Source organism: Melanostigma gelatinosum (assembly GCF_949748355.1).
Source record: "Melanostigma gelatinosum genome assembly, chromosome: 15".
Classification (NCBI taxonomy): Eukaryota; Metazoa; Chordata; class Actinopteri; order Perciformes; family Zoarcidae; genus Melanostigma; species Melanostigma gelatinosum.
This window is the reverse complement of record NC_136648.1, coordinates 7,039,594-7,063,527: the sequence shown is the minus strand read 5'-3', so window position 1 is coordinate 7,063,527 and position 23,934 is coordinate 7,039,594. Positions and strand designations below refer to the sequence as shown.

Here is a 23,934-nt window from a genome sequence, read left to right as displayed (position 1 = left end):
GTTTAATCGAGTGGAGAAGTAGGTGGAGTTATTCTGCACAGCCAGAGGTGAATTTGCTCGATGTTATTAATTAAGATTTTTTTTTTCATCTTTCATTTCAGTGCGGGGCTGTTTTCAGTCTGAATGACAACTTTGTGAGTTTTAGAGGCGCTGATTTGCTAAGCTGAGCTAATCTAAACACCTCCGGGCTCCAGCTCCAAACATTAGAGTGTTCTCCATCTTCTCATCTAACTCTCAGGACAAAAGTAAATCAGCATATTTGTCAAAATGTTCATTTATTCCTCTAGTACAGAATACAGACTTACCAAACGATTCGGATCAGAGTTAGAATAAGATTTGTAAATGACTCCAGCGTTGTCCTTGGCCTGAATGAAGAACTAACAGTAAAGAATTGGCACCTCATCGAATTACACCTGCCCTGTGTGGACTATCTCGCTCTTTATGGCAGGCGCTCCGACCCTCTAATGATGACTTCTCATCTTACTCCGGCAAGAAAGCAAATAAACATATTTTTCGTAAGATTAGTAAGTAAGGCAAGCTGAGCTAAGGCACCTCTATACTTCATAACCTATAAGAGGGAAAGAGCATTTCAAACAATGCTCGTATTTCATTGTGAATCCCTGCAATATTTAACGCAACAATCAGCAAAAATGAAATGGAAAAAAAAATGAAATTCCAACTGAATTTGCAAAGCACACTAAAAACTCTTTCTGTGCTCCACTTTGTTCGGAATGAGAAGTGATTTCAAACGCTGCGAGTCGACGGGGAGTTGAGGACAGTTGATGGGAGAAGAGGGAGTAAGACCTCGTGTCAACACTTGAAGTGTCGATTAGGTGAGAAAACGACATTACAAACCTGTCAATCTTCTTGGCTTCAAGCTTGAAAAAAAAAAGCAAAGCTGCTACAAAAAGTGGAATCACATGCATTATAAAAGCCCTTTTAAAACTTAATTTCATACTAATGAGTACCTGCAACCATGTCCCTCATGTCACAGAATATGAATAATGGGTTCGTGTTTATTCACATGATGACAGTTGCTGTAGGTCAGACACCAGCTCCTCTGAGTTTATCATACATTTCATAAAATACTTATATAAAGCTAAAGATGTGACTTTTACTTAAATATGACGTCTGACACGCTTTATTTATCCCATCACTTTCCGGTTATGGAAGTGTCGCTACCACAACAGATTGTAACAGCCACTTTGAACGTGTGCGAACAGATTGAGCTTTGAAAAAGAAACGGGAGCCTCCAGCAACATTTCACGTCTGCGTCCCATCTCTGTCTAAAAAACATCTTTACATTATACATCTTCAAAAACATATCCATTATTCATATCCCCATATTTTAATACTATTAGCACTTCTGTGCCACCCACCTAAATACCTGTGTGTGCTTCTTATCAAAGGAGCAGTGACAATCAGAAACTTTGTTTGGGTGTAAAGAAAAGGTTTGGGATTGAGAAAGTATTGTGTGGACCGTCACACAAACATGAAATGAGCTCCGTCGGGATTATATTATTGTACGCTATAAAATATTGGATCCAAAAACAAATGCAGGAGAAACTTTGCTTTTACATTCACACTGGAGTGTTTGTGTTGTTTTGTACAGACAACAAAAGGCAAACGCACACGGAAACACACCGTGCTCCCACCTGTGTGGGTGGGAGGTGTGGCCACTCAGCAGCTGAGTGGGGCAGCATATGGAGTTTCTAATTGGGTAGAACAGCACAGCTGGAGGACACCAGTCCAGGACCTGGCCTCTGGTAATCAGTCCCACAATCCTCAGCCCTCCTCTGCACATCCACCCTGCTGGTGGCTGGTTGTGGATTGTTGAACGTGTTTCACTGTTGAAACCAAGATGAAACTTGTCCACTAAGAGCGTTTTACAACTTGTGATCCCTTTTTGAATCAAGGTCGGATATAAATTGTGACTCTCGCCATTGACAGCCTGGACTTCCAATTCTTCATGACATGTAGGTCTTGTTTATTTTGAGTTGGAACGCTCTAATTAGAAGTTGCTTTGGACAAAATCATCTGCCAAATGACTGTAATGTAACGCCGACTTCATTTCCCTTTCTTCTAAATTATACTGACGAAACATTGTCACTATGGAGCCCCATGCACTACTCACTGATTATCACTGAACACGCCTTACAAATGTCTTACTCCCAAACACGGATTTCTCGCTCATTGTGGAGCAAATGATCAAAGTTCATTGAACTCCAATCAAGTCAAGTGTTTGGAGAAAAAAAATCAGTTTCGTTTTTTAATAATGTAGATGTTTTTTGACAATTAAAATACCTGAATGTGCGTTTTAATTGGATATTGTTTATGCTCTTTTATGCAGTGTGTTTGATCATTGGGTGGCCTGTTAAAGCAACCCCGTCTGTTTGAAACTACATTATATGTCCTGTAACTAGCAGTAAATATGTTCAGAGGGAATATTCTGCCGCCCAAACTATGTTTTTTACAACTCTGTCTTAGATGTTACAGCATACCGGTATACGTTTTTTTATAAACATGTTGGAGAAATGTTGTTAGTAATGAGTACTTCTCTGCGTCTCCTGTGCCGTACATCAATCCCTTCAGTTGCTAAAAAAACATAATTTAGCCAGCAATTACGCCTGTATCCACAACGTAATTGGGTAAACAATGTTGTATCATAGACAGAGTTGATCAACAAAAGGACATGTTTTCAACCAACTCATCTGCCAAATCTCAAAATGTTCTCGTTGACCGTATCAACGAAACATTCACTGACTATATTTGCTCATCGCAACCCAATATCTGCCTGTAGCAACTAACAGTTAGGTGATGACATCGCCTTTTACCTTTGTGTTTGCTTCGACACCCAAATGACTGAGTAAACGGTGACGTACATGTTAATTGTTCAAATCGATCCAAAACCGCAATCGCTACCTAATCCTGGAGTTTTTATATCCACAATCCACAGACCACCTGGGACTCCCGTACAGTATAACAACCACAGCTGTAGTACTGGAGTTTGGTTTCGAGACGACTTCTTTTAAAGTCGAGCACTTGTTTTGGTCTCATGCATTGATGGACTCTGAATTGTCTTGATCTCAGGCTTGCTATCGACAACTGGTCAAGTTGTTTCTGGCTGCTGATTTAGGATCAGTCGTATAAAATGTTGCCTGATTCTACCAACACAATGCATGAAAAACACAAACCACCTCTTCCTTGATGGATCTGTCAAAACCTGGACTGGTTCTTCAACCTAAACTCTATTCAATGATTAGTTTGACGTTAGAAGATGGATCAACATCGGTTATAGATATTATTTCTGTACATCCTAACTCCTTAATCACTGTATTAACATTGGAAAGACAAAGAAAAAGACTAGAAAAAGACCAGACACACTTGAGGTGCTGCAAAGTAGCACATCATAGATTTGGGAGCATTCTAAAATAAACAAAGACAGTAAATAAATCCATCACCATCAGATTGTGAGAACATGATTTAACAGCAGCAACCGAGGTATTCATCTTGCTATCAACAAGTAACTGAAAATAAATGACTTGCACTTGTATTTAAGCATTTCCTTATTGAGCTTCAGTCATTTGTACATGCACCTCGATGCAAAATAAATAGTGAGAGTTGTTAGATCGCTGAGCAACTGGAAATTAACAGTAAAAGGCTCATTACAGAGTCAGTGTCGGGATTCCAAAGAAATACATGCTTGGCCTTTGGGGCTCACTTTGGAGTGTTCTTCTGCCTCACAGGGGTTCACTGAAGAAATGATCTATGAATAGTAATGCAGTCAATTAGATTTTGGACGGATTCACGTTGTATCACCACACCATACATCCTCAACCACTTCACCGGCTCGCACTCGTTCTCCAGACACAAGCTCCCTTTATCTGCTGACATCAATTGAAAAACGCTCGCGACTCAGCGTGCGATCAGCGGTGCCTTCATTTGCAGCTCCACACCACGCACCGTGCCGATAAAAGCTGATAATGTGATAATTAAAAGAGCTGACAGGCAAGAACTGTCAGCGAGACACACTGATTTACCAACCTCTGCTATTTGCTTTACCTCTCGAATTACAATGCTTCCAACCTTGAAGTATGACACGTAAAACATCGATTGTGATAATTAACTCGGTTAGGATTGTTGTGAGAAAAAAGAAAAGAAAACTTAAGGAGTCTCAGTGGACGACAGTTTTCAGTGAAAACCGTCCTAAAAATATCACAAGATCAGTTTCAGACCTGAAACAAGGATTTCTCGCAGACAAAAGATCACTGCCATGTCTCTCTCTTTCCCTCTCAACCACACCATGATTTATTACCTGAAAAGACAAGAGAACTAATTAGTGGAGTAATTAATTAATATAAATTTGCATATTTGCATTTGCAATTAGTGCAGTCAACTGATTAGTCTGAGATGGGGAGTTTGACTCATCAGATGCTGCTGTGTGTGTGTGTGTGTGTGTGTGTGTGTGTGTGTGTGTGTGTGTGTGTGTGTGTGTGTGTGTGTGTGTGTGTGTGTGTGTGTGCGCGCGCTGGACCAGAACGATCAGAAGACCAGCTGAGGCATTTTGGGGGAAGGCTGTTATAAAGAGACTGTTTTAGTTTGGGTGTGCTCGTGTAGAGTAGGTGTTTGTCCACATGCACGCTCACACACACTTACCTGCATATCTGTGTGAACACATGTTTGGTGCTCTGTCTCACACGCATTGGGGTCAAGTGAATGCACAGTCACCAGTGTGTGTGTGTGTGTGTGTACACAAGCTTTTGTTGTCACCCACTACCTTCACGTGGTCTTTCGTGCTCTGAACTCACACCAAGGTGTCGTCAACGCCGCAGCACTCTGCCGCCGGGCTCGTACTGCCAGTCGGTGTCTTAAAATGTCCAATACACAGAGACTGATAAGTCGCTCTAATTGATTCTCCTTGCAACAAGGTCATTCACAGGCATACATGTTGTGTGTGCGCTTGTGTGTGTGTGTGTGTTTGTGTGTTACACATAACTGAGGAGTGCATATACCCATATCGAGTGCCAGCTGTGCCCCAGTGTGGATTTGGCAGCGTGCCACTGGGCCTTTTCCACGGGGTGTACTTAATGTCTACGGGCCTGAGGTACCAGCACTGTGCACGCCCCCCCCGGTATCGCACCAGCCTCTGCATGTGAGGAGCCTGCTGGAATTTTGATGTTGCGCTGCAGCGGTTAGTCGATCAGACCATCGATTAGAAAATGAACATCAACTATTTTGACAATGATTTTGTAAAGCAAAAAATTGCAAAATTTGATATGAATAATATATATTGTTTGCAGCAACTCTAAAATAAGGATGCACCGATTTTCTCTCTTATAATCTGAATATTTTTAGGTTTCGTACTGTCAGTTCAAAACAAAACATTTGATGACGATGAACTGTGACTGTGGCAAGCATTTTTCATCATTTAAAAAAAAAATGATTTTGACCAAACCAGAAAAAATGGTCTGCAGATGAATAAATAATTGAAAATACAATTTTAACGTAACATACCGCAGTACTACAGTTGGCCTACTTTTCGTCTGACCTTAAACGCCTCAAGTCCCCCAAATAAAACACAAATATGTTGTTTGTTACTGCCTCCAGAGCAACACAAAGAAGTGCTTTCATCTACTGTCTGTGCCAGCTTTATTATACGTCATGGCAGGTTTAGGTTTGGTTTAAGCAAGAAAACGACTTTATTAGGGGAAAGATCGTGGTTTGGGTTCGAACAAGTACTCAGTTAAAGTAAAAACAACAACATTAAGACAGCTGCAGGGCTTTGTCATTTAAACAAATGCTGGACATTTGCTGAAATGAGGATACTGTGGTCTAATATGTAGAAAAGCATTGAGCTGGAGACCCCTCCCTTTGCCACAAACTGGGCTGATGACAAACTGCTGTGCTGAATGAACGAATACATTAATTTTGTTTGCAAATAAAAGTCATCAGTGGACAGAGAAATGTGCAGAATGTTATCCCGCATGTCATTTTGACTTTACTTGTGTGGGGGTCAGTTAAACCCCAGAGAGGTCTAACTTCCTGTTTGACCTTTTATGAATAAACTGTTACAATTGTGGGATTTGGGAATAGTCAGTGCTGCATATAAAGTACGACGAGTCCATCCTTGTTTTATAGATGTGGCTGGAGACCCAACAGAAGGAACTAGTCATCAGTTCGAAATCATATGAGCAAGAGGACCCCAAACAGAACATTCAAGTTCACCATATGTCTCGATATCATTTTAATCTTTTTTGACAAAACATGTCTTTTGTTTTCTTTATTTGCACCTCCTGTCTGAAATACATTCATAATTGGTTTCATTGAATGTAATTGAATTATCTTCTTCTAGGGTTTTAGGGCAGGTCTTTGTACAAGACCTTATGTCGACTTATGTTTTACATCTTTTACATTCCTAGATTTGTTTGTGCAAATTCTTGAACAAAATAGGACCAAAATGCATACAAAGTCAAAAGTGAGTCTATCTATCTATCTATCTATCTATCTATCTATCTATCTATCTATCTATCTATCTATCTATCTATCTATCTATCTATCTATCTATCTATCTATCTATCTATCTATCTATCTATCTATCTATCTATCTATCTATCTATCTATCTATCTATCTATCTATCTATCTATCTCTGACCTGTTGAGGGTGCCTACAAACTCGCACATCCCTTGTCTTCTTTTTTTCCAGACAAAAAGACATGAATGCATCTTTCTTACACGAGGAGATGCAGATATTAGTTGTTATCCCTATCCGGTTTGTGTTTTTGACGGTAAACGCGGGCCTCCCGGTGCCCATTACCCGAGCTGCCAGATGATCGGTACGGAATGGAGGTCCCGTGGGACACTGAGCACGTGGTCTCGGCTGCCACAAGACGTCAGCGGCAGATGGCATGGGTACCCGCTGTTGGCATGAGTGTCATTCCTCAAAGAGAGAGGGAAGGGAAAGAAAGGGAGAGAGGGAGGGAGAGAGAGAGAGAGAGAGAGAGGAGGAGAGAAGAGGAAGAGTACAACACAGCAAGTCAGAGGAAAGGAGAGTGCGCATGGTTTCAGCTTTTTTCCTTTAATTTGTGGTTTTCCAGGAGAAGAAGCTGCATCACAGATTCAGAGGAGCTATTTGGGAACATGCAAGGTGCACGCTGACCTGAGGTTAGTAGTTTATCGGCATTATTGTTCAGCGATTTTACTTATTAATGTGTTGACTTTAAGAGTTTGTGTTTGATTTATTGAAATGTTTGTTTTGTGCAACGCTTTGGCAAAAAAAAAAAAATACAAATAGGCTTTTATCACGTATCATCACCAAACATCATTAGGCTGAAAACAAGGTGGCTTTTTCCTACCTAAGTCCAAAGACAATGAAGTTGAGTGTCTTTGAAAAGGTAGCAAGCTATGACATTGGCCTTGCTTGCCAATTTGCCCCTCTTCCTCTTGGGAGGACCCATTCACAAGGTAATTAACTGACAACCTTCAAAAGGCGTCGCCGTAGTTCCCTGTCCTCATAGTTTATGTTTTGGCTTTGATTTGACAGGAAATATGTTGACACTGCCATTCGAGGAACCGCATGTGATGTGTGAGCCGCGGTTTGGTGCCAATTATCCCCGTGAAGGCTTACCTGAGAGTCTGGAGGAGCAGCGAAAACACGACGCAGACAGCTCCAACTCAGACATGAGGGAGGCCGAGGACGACATCTCCGACAGAGAGGAGGACGAAAGGGAGGGCGACCAGGATGACAACGGGCTTCCCAAAAAGCGGGGCCCGCGAAAAAAGAGGTCCGGCAAGCCGGAGACGGACAGGTCCAAAGTACGGCGCCATGAAGCGAACTCCCGAGAGCGCAGCCGGATGCACGGCTTGAACGACGCGTTGGAGAGCCTGCGCAAAGTTGTGCCGTGCTACTCAAAAACTCAAAAACTGTCCAAGATTGAGACCCTCAGACTGGCTAAAAATTACATCTGGGCCCTGTCAGAGACTCTGAGCGCAGGGAAGAGACCGGACCTCCTCGCCTTCGTACAGACTTTGTGCAAAGGATTATCTCAGCCCACGACCAACTTGGTGGCCGGTTGTTTGCAGCTGAACGCGAGGAATTTCCTCACAGACCACAACGGGGAGGTCATGTTCTCTGGCAAATCGCCGTACGATGCCATGTACTCGTACCCCGGCTCAGACGTGAACACGCCCCCCGGCCACAGCGGGAGCACCTTGGACAGCAGCGCCAAGCCGTTCAGACACTATAGCTACAGCGGCGCGTACGAGCCCTACTACGAGAACCCGTCCCCAGAGGGCGGGAGTCCGTATTTCGACGGCCAGCTGAGCCCCCCGATGAACTTTAACGGGATTTTCTCCCTAAAACACGAAGATCCGCCAGACTACACCAAAGGCAGCCACTATGGCATGCGCTACTGCAGTGCGCCGGGGCGCACGGCTCTTGCGCACAACTCCATGTACCGAGTCTCCCCAGAGGGCCGTTTCCCCTACGATCTGCACGTCCGCAGCCAGTCCTTCCAAGCACAAGGGGAAGTTAATGCCTCTTTCCACAACTAATCAATCAGCTGGACAAAGTTCAAGTTGTATAAGCGATGCAATTTCCCCCCGCAGATGTCGAGAGTGGAACGAAATGGACTCCAGACACGCTGATGCACTGCAAAGAATGCCCATTTTAAGAAGTCATTTTGTGTTGAATGTTCAGTCTGGGTTTTCTTTGAAACGTGTTTAAATCTGCAAACTATATATAATGATTTCACTTGTTCTGTAGACAAAAAAAAACACAAGAACGCATTTGTTTTGGAAACAAATGCAATGATTTCAATCTGAGTAATTTCAAGAAAACTAAGATTAAATGGCTCATTGTCACCTTGTTTTAGTGGGAAACCACATATTAAGAGTAATTCGTTAAATATGCAGGTTTTGAGCAAATTGGTTACAGTTACAGTGTATTTGTTTGTTAATGGCTGCGCTGCAGATGTCGGTCATGACATGGGCTATTTAAAAGTGATACAGTGAATAATACATTTGATTTTCTGCTTATTTAATCAGGTTCACATGCAGCAGTCAGTGAAATTTTTTCGTGGAGAAATAAAATCAGCTACCGGGGAAGAACAATCTAAAGACGTTTCGCCTCATCAGGGAAGTTTGCTGAGACATGATTGGAGTCCAGACATTCAGTCTGTTAGCAATAAAGGTCAATTGAGCTATGCAAGGCAGCCAAATGCAATCTTTGCTTATAAAAATGAAATATGTCTATTTCCACTCAAGGCATTTCTCATAATCTAATATCTAATCAAAACAATTACACAAATTAATTATTTTTAAAAAGACAGTTTGGAGACGTGCACGTGTTCAGGAGACCTGATGATGAGGATGTCATCTGAACTGGTCCTATAAATACAGGAGGTTTCGGAGAAAAAAAAAATACTAAACGCATTTGTATGTGAAGTAAATAGTGTGGTAACGAGGTGAATGTAAATTATTGTATTTATTTCTTTAAGCTTATTTATGATAAGTCCGTCAATTTGAATGTGGATAATATATTATTAAATGATGTACAATTCTAAAATGTTACCGTTTTATGTGAACTTCCATACATTTGAAATTGGTTTATGTTGCATCGTTGTGTATTTCACTGCAGCTGGAAGGGAAATCATTTCGTGTGAGGTGAACAAAGTGTTTCATGAATCCGAACAACATGCCTTAAAAATTAGACAATGACCATCGATATGCAACGAAATGACAGTTTTAGATAGTTTGATGTGAACTTTTTACACGTTCTTGTTCCTGCTGAAGAGCAGCTGTGATGCACTTCAAGTATTTCTGCACAATGTTGGTGACTGTACTCATAAATTCAGTTGATTTTGTAACTTTACCCGAATGATGAATGATTTTTTGATGATATTCTTCATATTTTATTTCTCTCTCTCTCTCTCTCTCTCTCTCTCTCTCTCTCTCTCTCTCTCTCTCTCTCTCTCTCTCTCTCTCTCTCTCTCTCTCTCTCACGCACGCACACAGTACCACACCCACATGCTTATACACGTCCACGCACACTCCTGAAAACTCGTTATGGATCGAAATATTCGTGAAGTAATGTGTTTATGTTTTGTGATGTGTTTGTCGCAATAAAACTAAGAGGCTGTCAGAGACTTATGTTGCAGCTTCTCGGCTCTCTGTGAAAATGATCGACAGCAGACGGCGATTAAAAAAAATGTTAGATTAATGAATCAAGCCCCGGGCGTAATTTGATTTATTTATTATTATTGGTTTTATTTTTTACATGTTAATAATCTTATATAACCTATGAGTTTTGGCGGACAAATTAGGTTGCGTATATGAGGCCTTTAGATGCGAAGAATCTTATGTGTTTCAGACCGTTCAAAATGTATTTTCTAAATGATTTTCTTTACGAACACAAATGTTGTAGTTTCACTTAAAGTGGGATTTTTAACCCAACAGTTAAAGTTATATAGATATCTGTAAAACGTGACGCAAATCTAACGCAGAGTTATTATTATTTATGTGAAAAAGGCTTGTCGATATAATTTGATTTCATTTCGGTCGATCAGATGGCTGATGTGACAAATATGCCCACGAGGTATTGGATGTCAGCCAGAGATCCCAGTCCTCCCAGTGAGGAAAGACGTGGAACTGGTATTCCCTGAAGATGCAGCGCCTTCTGTTGATGGTGGTCCCACTCTCCAAATGGACACAAAGAAAAGTTTATTTTTTTAAATCCCGTTGACTTTGCGTTCCTGCTCTTTATCATAAAGATGCTTATGATAACATAAAGACATATGATTCTAGCCATCCGAAATAAAATGAATGTATACGCATCTGTCATTTTTTAGTTCACTGGCGATATCACTGACCATATAAAGGTAAATACCAGTGAAAAAAACATCAAACCGATGTAAATAAAATTATGTGAAAAATGAAATTGATATGGGTTAACCGTGTTGATGATCGGGTGGATGGACTGGTTTATTCTTTCGTTGCTTGGATTATGTTTTTACTTTCACTTTTAAAAATATTGATTTCCCCTTCACGTATCATTTAAAACAGTGAAAATAGCTAAATCCATCTTTGATCAAGACTAAAAGCGTATAAGAGTTAGTGCGCAAAGTTCACTGCATTCACTCCATGCGGCCAAACACACACACACACACACACACACACACACAAAACACACACACACACACTGATCATTTAAACATTTTGTTATCAGGTAGCAACTTTTATCCAATTCAAATTCATGAATGAATTACAAAACAACACAGGAGCAAAATGATGTTCATATAAAGCAATGCTGAAAGAAAACTCAAGCTTGGGCTGTGACTTTACATGTTCTGATAGTTGATATAGTCACTTGTATACCAATTAAATTAAAGTTAACAACAAAACAAACAAAAAAACCAAAGGACATAAACAAGCTTAACTTTCACCACCTGTCTGTAATGAAGGATGGCTGACTTTTTGAAATTGTATAACTGTGATTTTAGGGACCAGATAACTGAGTTTGAGAAGGCCTGTGGGTGACTTTAGAGACAGGAAGGACGCAAACACATGTATGCACGTTTGACACTTTGAAAAGAGAAAGAACAATATTTTCAAAGTCCTGTCAAGCCAATTAGGAAGAAACGTAAGCATGCATGAAGATAAGTTTACCTATTTCAACATGTGTTAAATTCTGTGGAAGGTGAATGAGCAAATCATCACAAAGTCTTGTTTCTGTACAGAGAAAATAATAATTCAGGGCCGTCATCTACTGTAGGCTAATCTAACGAGAGATCACATAGTCATATTTGTTTTTGCAGATAAACATGACATTAAGATATTGAACAAACTTATTTGTGGAGAGTTAAAAGAGCAACAACAAAAGCTAAATCAGGAAAAACAAAGTGAGCCTAAGCTTCTCTAATTAATCCGCTTTAGAGATCCCAAACCAGAATACCATGTGAACTGCATTTCTCCAGCAAAGCATTTCAAACATGGGTTTGGACTTGATGAAGACATCCATGCTGCTCTTGGGGAACTGTTTTTCCAGCAGTCGAGACAAATCTTTGAAATCACAAATTCAACACGCAGAAGAAAATAACAAACATTGAGTTTTATAAATTTTCCATCAAAAAAGCTGCTTCATTCCCTCACTCATCCTTTTGTCCTACTGTATCGTCATAAAACTGGAGGACCGGCTTACTGGAGGTCCCTTGGGGGCCCTAACAGCACCTCTTTAGCTCCCCATCCTTCATCACAGGCCTTATTTATCCCATTCACTGAAATTCTCACCATGCAGTCTTACTGCTTTTTCTAGCAGGCTATGAGTGTGTGTGTGTGTGTGTGTGTGTGTGTGTGTGTGTGAATATGAGTATGCGTGTGCTTGTCAGAAGAGATTCAAATCCCTCTTGGGGACTCAGAGAGAGGCTGAGGAGGAGGAGGAGGAGGAGGAGGAAGGGGGGGGGTCACACCCACAGGAACCACGGGGCGGCGTGCAGCAGTTTAGGACGGGGTCAAACGTGTACACGTACCCTTACATTCATGCAGCTCATTAAGCTGTGTGGAGAGAGTGAGAGAGAGAGGGGGAGAAAGAAGTATAGGGAGAGAGAGAGAGAGCATATGGCCCGGCTCTGTGTGGGAGGTGAAGGACAGGAATGGGGGATGTATATCGTATCGAGGTGAATTTGCAAGCTGAGATGTGGTATCGCAATTACTGCAAAACAAACATTGTGTTTCTATCGGAATAAGTTGCAGAAGAACAGGAATCACCTCAGAAGTTGAGGAAAGTTTCATGCATTCACCTGTAACACAAGAAAAACAAACAAACACAAATGCATTTTCACATATGCATTTTATTTTGTCATATATTATGGTAATTTATTGTAATCAGGAGCCTTTTTTCCTGCAATGTCTGGAAATGTGAGCACCAGTCAAGAAAAAATGAAAATAATGTTCAACCGCCACGTCGGCGAGCATCCTCAAATTTTGTGCCATTCCCAAGCCCCAGATGGTGTGGGATGGGAAACGTTCCCCCATTAAATTCCTAATAATCATTTCTCCTGCGGAATCGGGGGTGGTGGCAGTGGGGATGGAGGGGGGTCTGTGGGGTGTGTGGGGGGGGGGGGGGGTGCGAGTGAGTGTGTGTGGCTGTGAAGTGAGGATTGGGTTGGTGGGTGAGGGGAGTAGAGGGATTTGGTGTTTTAATTACCGGTAGACAGATTTAAGGAGCTGAACCCTCCCCGTCTCAAAGTGTGTGTGTGTGTGTGTGTGTGTGTGTGTGTGTGTGTGTGTGTGTGTGTGTGTGTGTGTGTGTGTGTGTGTGTGTGTGTGTGTGTGGAGAGGGACTCACTCGTATTCATTTATGCTTATATTTTTTGTGCGTGTGGGTGCATGTGTGAAAGAATTACACATTTGAGTAAAGACGTGTGTTTGCGCGTGTGGGCTGGGTGTGTGTTGCAGGTCACGGCAGGGCTGCTGCTGCAGCAGAGGAGACCTGACACTCCAGTACTGTGGGCCAGGATCTCATTAACGTGTCAGATTGGTGGATCAGTCTCTCTGGCAGGCGGCCCGGCCTCTCACAGGAAGTACTTTCTCTCTATCTGTGAACTTGGCACTGCGAGGTTAGAGAGGGTGGGAGGGAGGAAGAAGAGGGGGAATATATTGGCCTGAAGGAGAGGGGAGAGAAAGAGGCATTAATTATAATATTTGGTCAGATTGGATAAATATTGGGTGAAGGATTGTGGTTTAAGAGCTGCTTTTATCCGTCGGGGAAATTAATGAGTTATGAATAGCAGCAACCGATTTCCGTGGAGGGAGAGAGTCAGACTGGCTTCTGCGCATGCACTATTTTGGAGGTGGAGATATGCTAAGTATGTGACAGGAGCATCTGTCACTACATCACCTTTGTGCATTGTGCTCTTTGTCTAGGGGTATACTCCGACTGGGTGGGTGCATGCATGTGTGTGAGAAAGTGTGCGTGGCTACAACATGAGAGCGTATAGGGAGGGTTTTGGAGCAGGTGGGAAGCATACAGAGGTGTGATCCTCTGACACCCCAGCAACACCCTATTTCAGGGCACATTGAGAGATGCACTGGTGCTACTGGGTGAAGTGGTATCGATTCCCTCGACTGTGAATATGAGCATGTGGTATGACTGCATTGTGGTGTGCGATAGATACAAATCGAAATACTCCACAAGTTTGAAGAACATAATGAAACATGAAAAACATGGCGCATCAATGAGTTAACGTACACTTTCACAGTTGAGAGATCAATTTCAATGATGGATTGATGATTTGACCTTCCTGACTGTGGTAGATTGATAGCTAACTAGCTTGGTAGCAAGTTGGCATGGAATAATTAATGCTAGCTACATTCCTCTCTACAGTTGCTCCCTAGTTAGCTCGCTTGTCCACAATTTAGTGGACAACACTTGCTTTACTGATAAATTGAAGTTGTAAAATTCACTAATAGCCGAATACGGGCCTATTTTCCTCGGCATAAAAAAAACGGCGTTCATGTGAGAGAGCAGAGATCGAGCAATTTGGAGGCGGCTCGCTAGTGCGCTTGCTCTATGAGCCCAAGCCCCCAAGAAGAGCACCGGGCTTTGAAGCCAATTTCAGATAGTGGCCAAATGGTGGAATACAACTTTTCTGGGTGTGTCATGTGATGCCATGAAACCCAAAAATACTTTTTCCCCATACATTGACATTGGGAAAGAGATGTCTGTAAATCAGCAGATGATATTTTTTTCATTGATTTTTTTTCGGTAAATCTTTACTTACACCATTAGGTCATAAAAGTAAAATGCACTAATAACCGAATCCAGAGTTAATCATCTTCCTCTGTTCGCAACCCAGTCTCGTCCCAACTACAGTCACATATAGTTGTTTCACCACATCATCACTCTCCCGGAACATTTTCTCTGAGCGTCTAATAATGACAGGAAAGTATTGAAATTGCTTAAACTTGTGCTTCGGTGTCAGACGCTGAGGGGCGTGACAAAGAGTCTGTGTGTATTTGGCACCCTGAAGAATGAGAACCGGCGGAAATTAAGCGGCTGGGAGGCGGGGTGAAAGGATACGCTTGTGTGCTTGCTCTCTGGGCCCCATGGATGCAGAAGCAGTGCGGAAAAGTCAGGTAATTAAGAAACCAAACTTTTTCATAGGATTGAACAGGGCCCCACCTCCAACGCTGTGTCAGTTCTCTTCATGGGTGCAACAACTGGTTGTAAAGATGCTTTGCAGCGAGAACAAAACAAAGCGGAAGACTCAATGATTCTGGATGAGAGAATGGTTGTGGGAGATCCGTCAACACTGGTTGTCTATTTCATTGAGATTTGTCAACACTAGTATTTTAGTGTACGTTACGTTAGAATGCATAATCCAACATGAACATCTTGGATTATGTTTAACCTTCATGTTCAGCCTGTGGTTCTGAAGATGTCCTCCTCAACAGCTCAAAAAACACACATAGCATTGCTTTATAACATTGATACTTCATCACTTTTACGAATATTATGAGATTTTGAAAGCGGACATGAATAAATCGTGAATAAACACAGAGCTTTTTCACAAGAGTTCTAACAAGTTGGACCTCTCTGGGGTCTAACTGAGCCCAAACATAAGTAACCTCACCCTGTCAGATAACGTACTTCTTTTTGTCTGTAAATTATTTCAGTATTTTGTCAGCTCCATCAAATATGAAAGTCCAAGTTTGTGGCAAAGGATTGACCACCCCAATACTTTTATATGTATTGGGTGTTATTAGCTGGACAGAGATAGAGCTCACGCTCCACTGACACTAATGTTCCACCACCATCACCCACATTCCCATTTGGAAATGAGAAATCACCAACATTAAACATGTAAGAACAAGTAGGAACTTTCTCGGCTCATCTAGACTAATTATATAGCGCTTTGTGAGGAGTCATTAGGTACATAATTAACTATCTATTAGTGTGGAGAAAGAATCCATTCATAATATCGATACTAAAAGGACTTACTGCTCTTTCTTAACTCACAACGTATTGTTTCATAATCACTCCTCCTCATGATTAACAAGAATCTTGATCGACCATCTAATGTCACTCAATTCAGATGAGGTAACCACTTCAGTGCAATACTTTCACTGCATGCATTGAATGCAAAGTTGAATAAAGAAATCTCAAAATGAAGTAGTTCTCTTCTCAGAGCAGGGTTTGTTTGTAAAATAAAATTTGGTATACAAGCATCAGCTGGCAAAGAGCATCAACAAACAACAATGGGCATCTGCAAAATCCAATTAAATTTCTTTTTGTCGTTGTTTCTTTGTACAGAAGAGATCACTTCTTTGCAGTTTTACATTGTCAGACATGCAGATTTACATTTTTGTGGAGGTTACGACCGTAACAAATGTCCCAACCTGGCAGGAGAGTCGTCTGATCAAAGTATGATCTCTCTGCTGTAGAATATCTTCGCGTCTCTTTTTAGTATTCTAGTCCATTCTGCGCCATCACCAATCTGTCCCATACTGCCTTTCAAGCATTTCCTGTGGGACTCATGCTGTGTTCACAAGGCCTCTGTCTCTCTCTCTTTCTCTCCCCCTCACACACACACACACATACACACACACACACACACACACACACACACACATATTACACACCCATGCACATACTGTGGTGACTGCAGAGGAAAGTGAGCTGTCTACTGAGGGTTGGATTCTTGGTGCCGGTCCAAAAATGTGTCACTCGGGACACGCATGGCCTGCTGGAGGCAGGAATTCTGTCGCTAATGGGCCCCGCAGCCGTCGGCACCACCTGGGGATATGGGAGACGGGATGGATGGAGGGAGGGAGGGAGTGTGTGCAGCACAATGCGTTCGTAACAAACAGGAGGATGGGGGATGTGTGTGATGAAGAAATTGAGTGAGTTATCTATCTATCTATCTATCTATCTATCTATCTATCTATCTATCTATCTATCTATCTATCTATCTATCTATCTATCTATCTATCTGTCTGTCTGTCTGTCTGTCTGTCTATCTATCTATCTATCTATCTATCTATCTATCTATCTATCTATCTATCTGTCTGTCTGTCTGTCTGTCTGTCTGTCTGTCTGTCTGTCTATCTATCAATCAATTTGCCCATGAAATGAAACACTTCAATGTTCACTAAGCTGTGAAAGCAGCTTGTATGTATTTTCTTTCCTTAAATCTGCAGCAATAAAAAGAGGAGAGTCCCCATATTCTATCAGATACAAACCAAGTTGTTTGCGTTCACTATGTTCTTTGAACTTGTGGAAATTAATATATTTAGAAGGAAAAGTCAACATTTTTCCCTGCCATGAAAGACAGCTTATAAAAAATGTGAAGGCATAAACAGGCAGGGCAGGTGTTGACGATGCAAATGAAACGGATGACAGATGGTGAGCTTCGCGATTGCTCACTGTGCAGATAATGGATGGAGGTAATCAAATTCCTCTGAGGCTTTGGGACTTTCTTCAGAACTTTCTCATCAATTGCACCATCAAACAGTACCATCGTCAAAAACATCCCCCCCCTCTCTACCTCAAAAGAAGGGATACATACAAGATTCTATTTGTTGATAGACTTGGCCAAGTTTTGCAGCTAATGTTGAAAATACACTTTTCTGTTCATGTTTGTGGAAGTGACAGAAGATCACGATAGTGTCGTGGCAAATCCAGGTGTCGTTTTATCATCACACATGTTTATCTCTGTAACAGCGCTGTGTGTGTGTGTGTGTGTGTGTGTGTGTGTGTGTACGTGTGTACGTGTGTATGTGGCTTAGCAGGGGATCAGGCAACACGTTTTAAAATGTACTGCAGCTATTATAGAAAAGGAACAACCACACCAGCAGGCCAACAAAGCAAGTCTGCAGGGGAGAGTCTGCTGCTTCCATCCGTGCAAACCCTCCTTTCATGTTCTGTCATCGAAGCTTCCATAGTTTTATTCACTCGAGCCGTGAGAGTTGTTGAAAATCAGCATCTGATGTGTGTTTTTCATATTTCGCACTGGAGGGAAACGGGCTGTGGTCCCCATCAGTGTGGTGACAGCCGTTAGATTTTCATAGGCCCCAGTTTGAAGGTCAGTTTAATGGTCCATTTGTGTTTTGTAGTCGTCTTGCTTCAGTGGAAGCTTCAAAACAAAGCGGGTCAGACAACGCAATAAATGACATCTTTTTATGAGTAAAACATGTCATTAAAAATGTAATTTGTCCTCCAATAAGTGTGGAAACTATTTTATTGCACAACTTCTTCTCCAAAGAATCTATCAAAACAGTTCTGGAGAAACTGATTCGCAAACTTGGCTTGGCTGTTATCAGTATGGAAGACCAACAATGTTGTACACGACTTGAAAATGCCAATTCTGTATCGGAAAAGCATTTTCCTGTCACAACACTCAAGAGCTGCAACAATTCTCCTTCACACTTCCAGCTATGATAACAGCTTCAAGTGTCAAACATATGTCTGCAGAAAAAAGCGTAGGAGAAAGTATCACAGAGGCAAAGGGAAGAAAGTATGCTGAATATCACAAGATTTCATGTGTCAGGTGATGCTGCTTTTTTTATGCCTGTTTTTCTTCATGAATAAATGTGATAATTGCTCTCGCAAAATCCCAGGACAGCGCAGCATATTGATTATGTTAAAGGTGCAAAAGCATATGCCTTGCATTCCTTTTGATGTTGGTATGATAACACTGGTCTTCTGACAAGCTGCTACCAGGAAGTGTTTCTTTCCAACCTTGTTCGGCGGCACCTAAATTGGATGAAAACGCGATAATGAGAATGAGAAACATATTGTAAGATAAATATCCAGCACACGCTTCCGTAAAATAACTTTTCCTGTTGTTCCGTGCCCAACCAGATCTAAGGGCACATAAAGCCAAGTGAGTGTAATTAACTTTTTCCCAACTCATTTGGATAATCTCTCCCTCAGTTACCTTAGCTTGTGTGAAATTCCCAATTAACTATATCCCGGCAAAAAAAACAACAACATTTAACGCCATGTGAAATTTCTTAATGAATTCCTTTGTCTCTGACTGGCACAGATGAGGCATGAGAAAGGCACATGTACGGCGAGCGTATTACTTAGGCGAGCCCATGTGATGGTGCCCGTTCACGGCTGACGGAGCGTTGGTATCCTCGGGCATGGCTGCCAAGCTGCCAGTCTGTGCCGTCACACCTTGCTGCCTTTAAAGATTGCCCTGCAGAGACGGGGAGGGGGTACGGAGGGCCTCACGTTTTTTTACAACGCACAGTCTGGCAACCCAGGAGGGTTTACGACTCCGGATCGGTGCCAAGAACTGCCCACCAGAGAGAAGGGGGAGAGGGGAGAGGGGGTGGGAGGATGCAAGGAGATATGGGTGTAGAGCACACACACGGTCACATTAACGCAAGGTATGTGTGCATGAATATGTGAATGCTTCCACTATATTGGTGTGTGTGTGTGTGTGTGTGTGAGTGTGTGTGAGGAGAGGCAGCTGGGTCCAATAGTGGGGAGTATATCCAACAAAACAGTATCGCAAATCAATTCATCAAGCTTTCCCTGTGACATGTTAAGGGAAAGAGAAAAGTGTCTGCACATGCAATGTACCCTTAGCATCATGCACACACACACACACACACACACACACACACACACACACACACACACACACACACACTGCCTTTTCTCAGTAATCCACACAAATGGCAGTGGATGGCAGAATGTAAATGAGCTGGTTATTACACAGCAACGTTCATCAAGCTGAGCTGGAAAGACTTCAATGGCCCTGATGAATATGCATGCAAATTTGTTAATTAAGTTAATTATTCTGCTGAAAATTCATTTGTCTTCCCAAGGACATTTCTGCGATGATTTTAACATGTTTCCACCATTAGTCATGCACGGCGCTGTTGAAAATCACTTCTGATCACCTTTTGGAAAGTTGCGGCCAAAAAAAGGGGGGGGGGGACAGAACACCTACAGATGAAGAGGAGGAGGGACGAAGCAGGTATAGAGGACAACATATCAGGGGCGTGGAGTGTGGTCGGAGGTAGACGGCAGCTGGTGCAGCCTGAGGATAAGGAAGGGTAAGCCAAAAAGCATGGTCTGTTGGATATTAGCTCAGTGGGTAGAGCACTGAAGAGCCAGTGCCACGTCTGGAGGTCCACTTTTCATCGGGACCATCCAAGCTAAAAATGTTTTCATTCATCGCACAGCAAAGCACTTTGGACTGCAACGTTTGTGCTCTGTTTTGTGACGTTTCATGATGTGAGGTTATGTTGGGTTGTGGACAGAAATGTAAATGAGGTTATACTCTTTGACATGCAGTTTGAAAGCGAAAGGAATAAATAAATAAATGTCCTGGGAATACTGCTGTTTTATAATGTTAATGGCCCAATCTGTTACACTTTCATCTAAAATATATTCCCTTACATAATGTCATTTTATGTTATGTTTGGAGGATTTAGAGAACTGATTTGTTCATCTCAATCTCAATCACAATATGTAATAAAGGCATTAGGAGTTTAGACAGTGGTGATCGTATATGATAGCAGTTACCTGTATATGAGGAGGGCATGAGGGCATGAGGGCATGAGGCTGAGACTGCAAGTGGAGTTTCAGGATTCTACTGGTGTGTTTAATGTTTCACAATATTTACACAATATCTGTTCTTACAAGTGAATATGGTTTAACCATGAGTCATTTTGTGTTGTGCTATCAAACTGAACTATATTGCCGACCAACTGTTTTTTTAAAAATTCATTTGTCTTTTACTTTCACAGTCAAAAAGTTCACGTTGATTTTTTATCGTCTTTTTTTTGCTCATTTCATCCCAAACTAAATCAGGGTTGTCTTCTTAAAACTATAGATATTTTATTTTGTTGTGTATTTTATTACATACAGGTAGGTACATTTTTATTGTGAAAATGTAAATTGTCATAATTAAGCGATTTCAGCAATTTGACCCTAATGGTTTCTCAAAAACCTTCACCAACGTCTAACTGTTAGTAATTCCTTGACCAATGTGGAAACATAACATCTGATGTGAGGGTAAAACATAATAAAATACCAGGGGAACACAGCTATTCCCTCTTATTTGAGGCCCATATGTATAATTGTTTGCAACATGCATTGTAGGTTTATTCCCATGTCATGTTTCTAGTGTGATGTCATGTTGTCTCAAGAGACCTGTCCTCGTCTTCTTCTCCAGTCATTGTCCACAATGCCACAAAGTAGCAAAAAAAGATACACCGTACTAGTAAATGGGAAAAAGTAAAAATGAAAGTTTTAAAGCGAGAAAAGAAAAAAGAAGGTAAGATACGAAAACAGCCAGATGGGAAAAATTTAGCAAGAAACATCAGGACCCACTGTTTGATACATCAAATGGCCAGTCGTACAAGAGGCAGCTAAGCCTTTGCAGTAGGTTTAGTCTGAATATCCAGATGTTTGATTTGTTAATTAAGTCTCCTTCACAGTTAATCACTGTGTTTTTTCTATCTGACAACAGCAGGTAAGTCGAGGAGAGCGACCCTAAAATATAGAGGTATGATGGTGTCGGAAATGCAGAGACAGACTGCATTTGTTCTTTGTGGATAACATTTGTGTTTGAAAACCCATGCAGCCAAAAAAGTTGATGACTCAAAAAATAAATAATAATAATGATGAAAATGTATTCAATGCAGTGCAGCTCTTTAGGGACCACTGGCGATGATTTATTGTCAGGCTATAAGAGAGTACATCTCTGTTTTTGAGGCTTTAGATTGTTGTCAATCACGTGGTCCAGTAATAATGAAACAAACAGCATTATGACAATGCCCTTGTCCCCTCTAGTGGAGATATGTAGCACTGCGTTGGCAAAATAAGGCCAAGATGCAGCATGAGAGGTAAAGGTTATTTTTCTTTTTTTTTCTTTTAAGAATCGACTGCAAAACATGTCATCCTGCTGAATTCATAACTGAGCAAAGTAAAGATGTGTTTGTTCGGTGTGAATTGAAGAGTAAATCGAATCCTTTTTTCAAACATTTTACTCCCATGACAAATTCAATCAGGATGAGGTGCATTAGCAAAATGTCATACATGCCATGTGTATGTCGTACGAGGATGAAGTCATCCATATTTGTTCACGGAAACAGTTGTTTGTAATGATAAGGCTGACACACTTAATCTATTTGCACGTATTTTCCTGACAGTCCGGATTAACGGGCAATACGATTTTATGAGCAATATGTACAAAATACACGTACACATTTTCACAATTTCAAGGCATCAATTAAATTCACATATGGTTGCAGTAATTATCGTTATAGATAACTGGAATTAAAGGGGAGATATCGATGTGAAAGGAGGAGGGTGAGGTGCCCTGGAGAAATGAAGAGCAGGGGAGTGAACGTCAGGGCCAGGGAGTGCTAGTAGCAGAGACGACATAAGAAAACAACAACAGCTGTTTAGCTTGTGGCTAAAAACAGGATGGAACAACAACATCATTTGCGAAGAAAATGATCCGGGAAAAGAGATTGTACTGACTGGAAGATATGAAGTAGAATGCCTTAGATTGCCTTTTCTATTTTATCTCCATCTGGTGGGGTTTTTTCTGTGTTGCTCTAGTTTTTTTTTTTCCTCTGTGGTTTTTGATGTTATTAATTCTGATAATAAACTTTGCATATTAAAAAGCACAAATCCCCCAAAAAACACATTTTGAGTCCTTTTCCCTCCTGTCGCTCCACAGCAAAGTAAGATGGGATCTATCGGAGGTTTGATCACTTCTCAGAAATGCTTCGAAGTCCAAAAGCAAACTCTCAAATTCAAATTGTTGTAACATGAGGAACCTATGCAAGATTGTAGAAAGGCTGTTCCCCAAACTGCATCGTGCAATACAGGTTTGAATCGTCTCTTTTCAGACGTCACTGTATTTTGACTGCATAAAGACTGCATACAGGGTATTATTAGTGACTTGTACACACAGCTTTATTACAGTATCCAATGTATTTCTTGTATTGCACACACTTAATATGATGATATTTGGTACAAAACCCTCTCCCGATGCCTGCCAGAGAATGTGTGAGCACGCCAGTGACTGCTCTGCCCTTGACTTGTATCCATTCATCCAAGCGTGCTGGATGGTTTAGTTAATTAAGCTTAATCTACCCCCTGAGACAGATACGAGTGCTGTTACAGTGGCCCACTGAGCTGTCCCTGTACACTCTTTTCCGGACCCCCCCGTGGAGCCATCAGGCCCGCGCTACTCAACCATGTTCAAGTATACTGACAGGGCTCTGGAGAAACACATTACATATAACAGAGTTTAAAAAAATTTGGACCACAGAAGAGGAACAAAAAAAAGGTTTGTGAAATAATAGAGTTAAATGACTTAACCATTGGAATTGATGGCACACATCATTTAAAAGAAACGCAACCAAAAGCACATGGACTGTTGAGTTCGACATACTTGACTGGCTATGATTTTAATCACGAATATGCAGTCTGTTATATTTTATTGACCCTGCTGCTGAGAGCTAATTTGTTTATTCTGTGTCACATAGACAAGGTCACTCCAGAGGGAAACATTCCCGGAACATATTGGCAGGGCCGAAGTGTAAAAAAAGAGAAGAAGAGGGAATAAACTGCAGGTATAGAAATGCTTTATTTGCAGTGAAAGTGGGCACACAAGGAACATTGCCTGGTTAATTGGTGCTTGCACATAATGAAGACAGAGACGAAACAGGTGTGGACAGAAACACAACATCTGATATGCAGGTAATACTGTTTGACATACACTTCGTAAGCAATAGCATACACTTTGCAAACAAAAAGCAATGTCCTAGGAATCAATTTATTTCATTCATTCTTTTATTTTTTGTCACAAAAACATAGATATTAACAGAAATGAATGAGGAATAATAAGCAACTTGTGTGTAATAGATCAATATTCAAGATATGAAACTGCCAGAGAGAAGTAC

The 23,934-nt window shown here is 41.3% G+C and overlaps 1 protein-coding gene across 1 annotated transcript; it reads left to right on the top strand.

Moving 5' to 3' along the window:
- Positions 1-7,038: 7,038 nt before the first annotated feature.
- neurod6b (neuronal differentiation 6b) lies at positions 7,039-8,550 on the top strand (the record flags this gene model as incomplete). Its single annotated transcript, XM_079284827.1, has 2 exons — positions 7,039-7,161; positions 7,541-8,550. The coding sequence occupies exon 2, from the start codon at positions 7,546-7,548 to the stop codon at positions 8,548-8,550; it is 1,005 nt and encodes a 334-aa protein (XP_079140953.1). The 5' UTR covers positions 7,039-7,161; positions 7,541-7,545.
- Between the last annotated feature and the right edge of the window lie 15,384 nt (positions 8,551-23,934).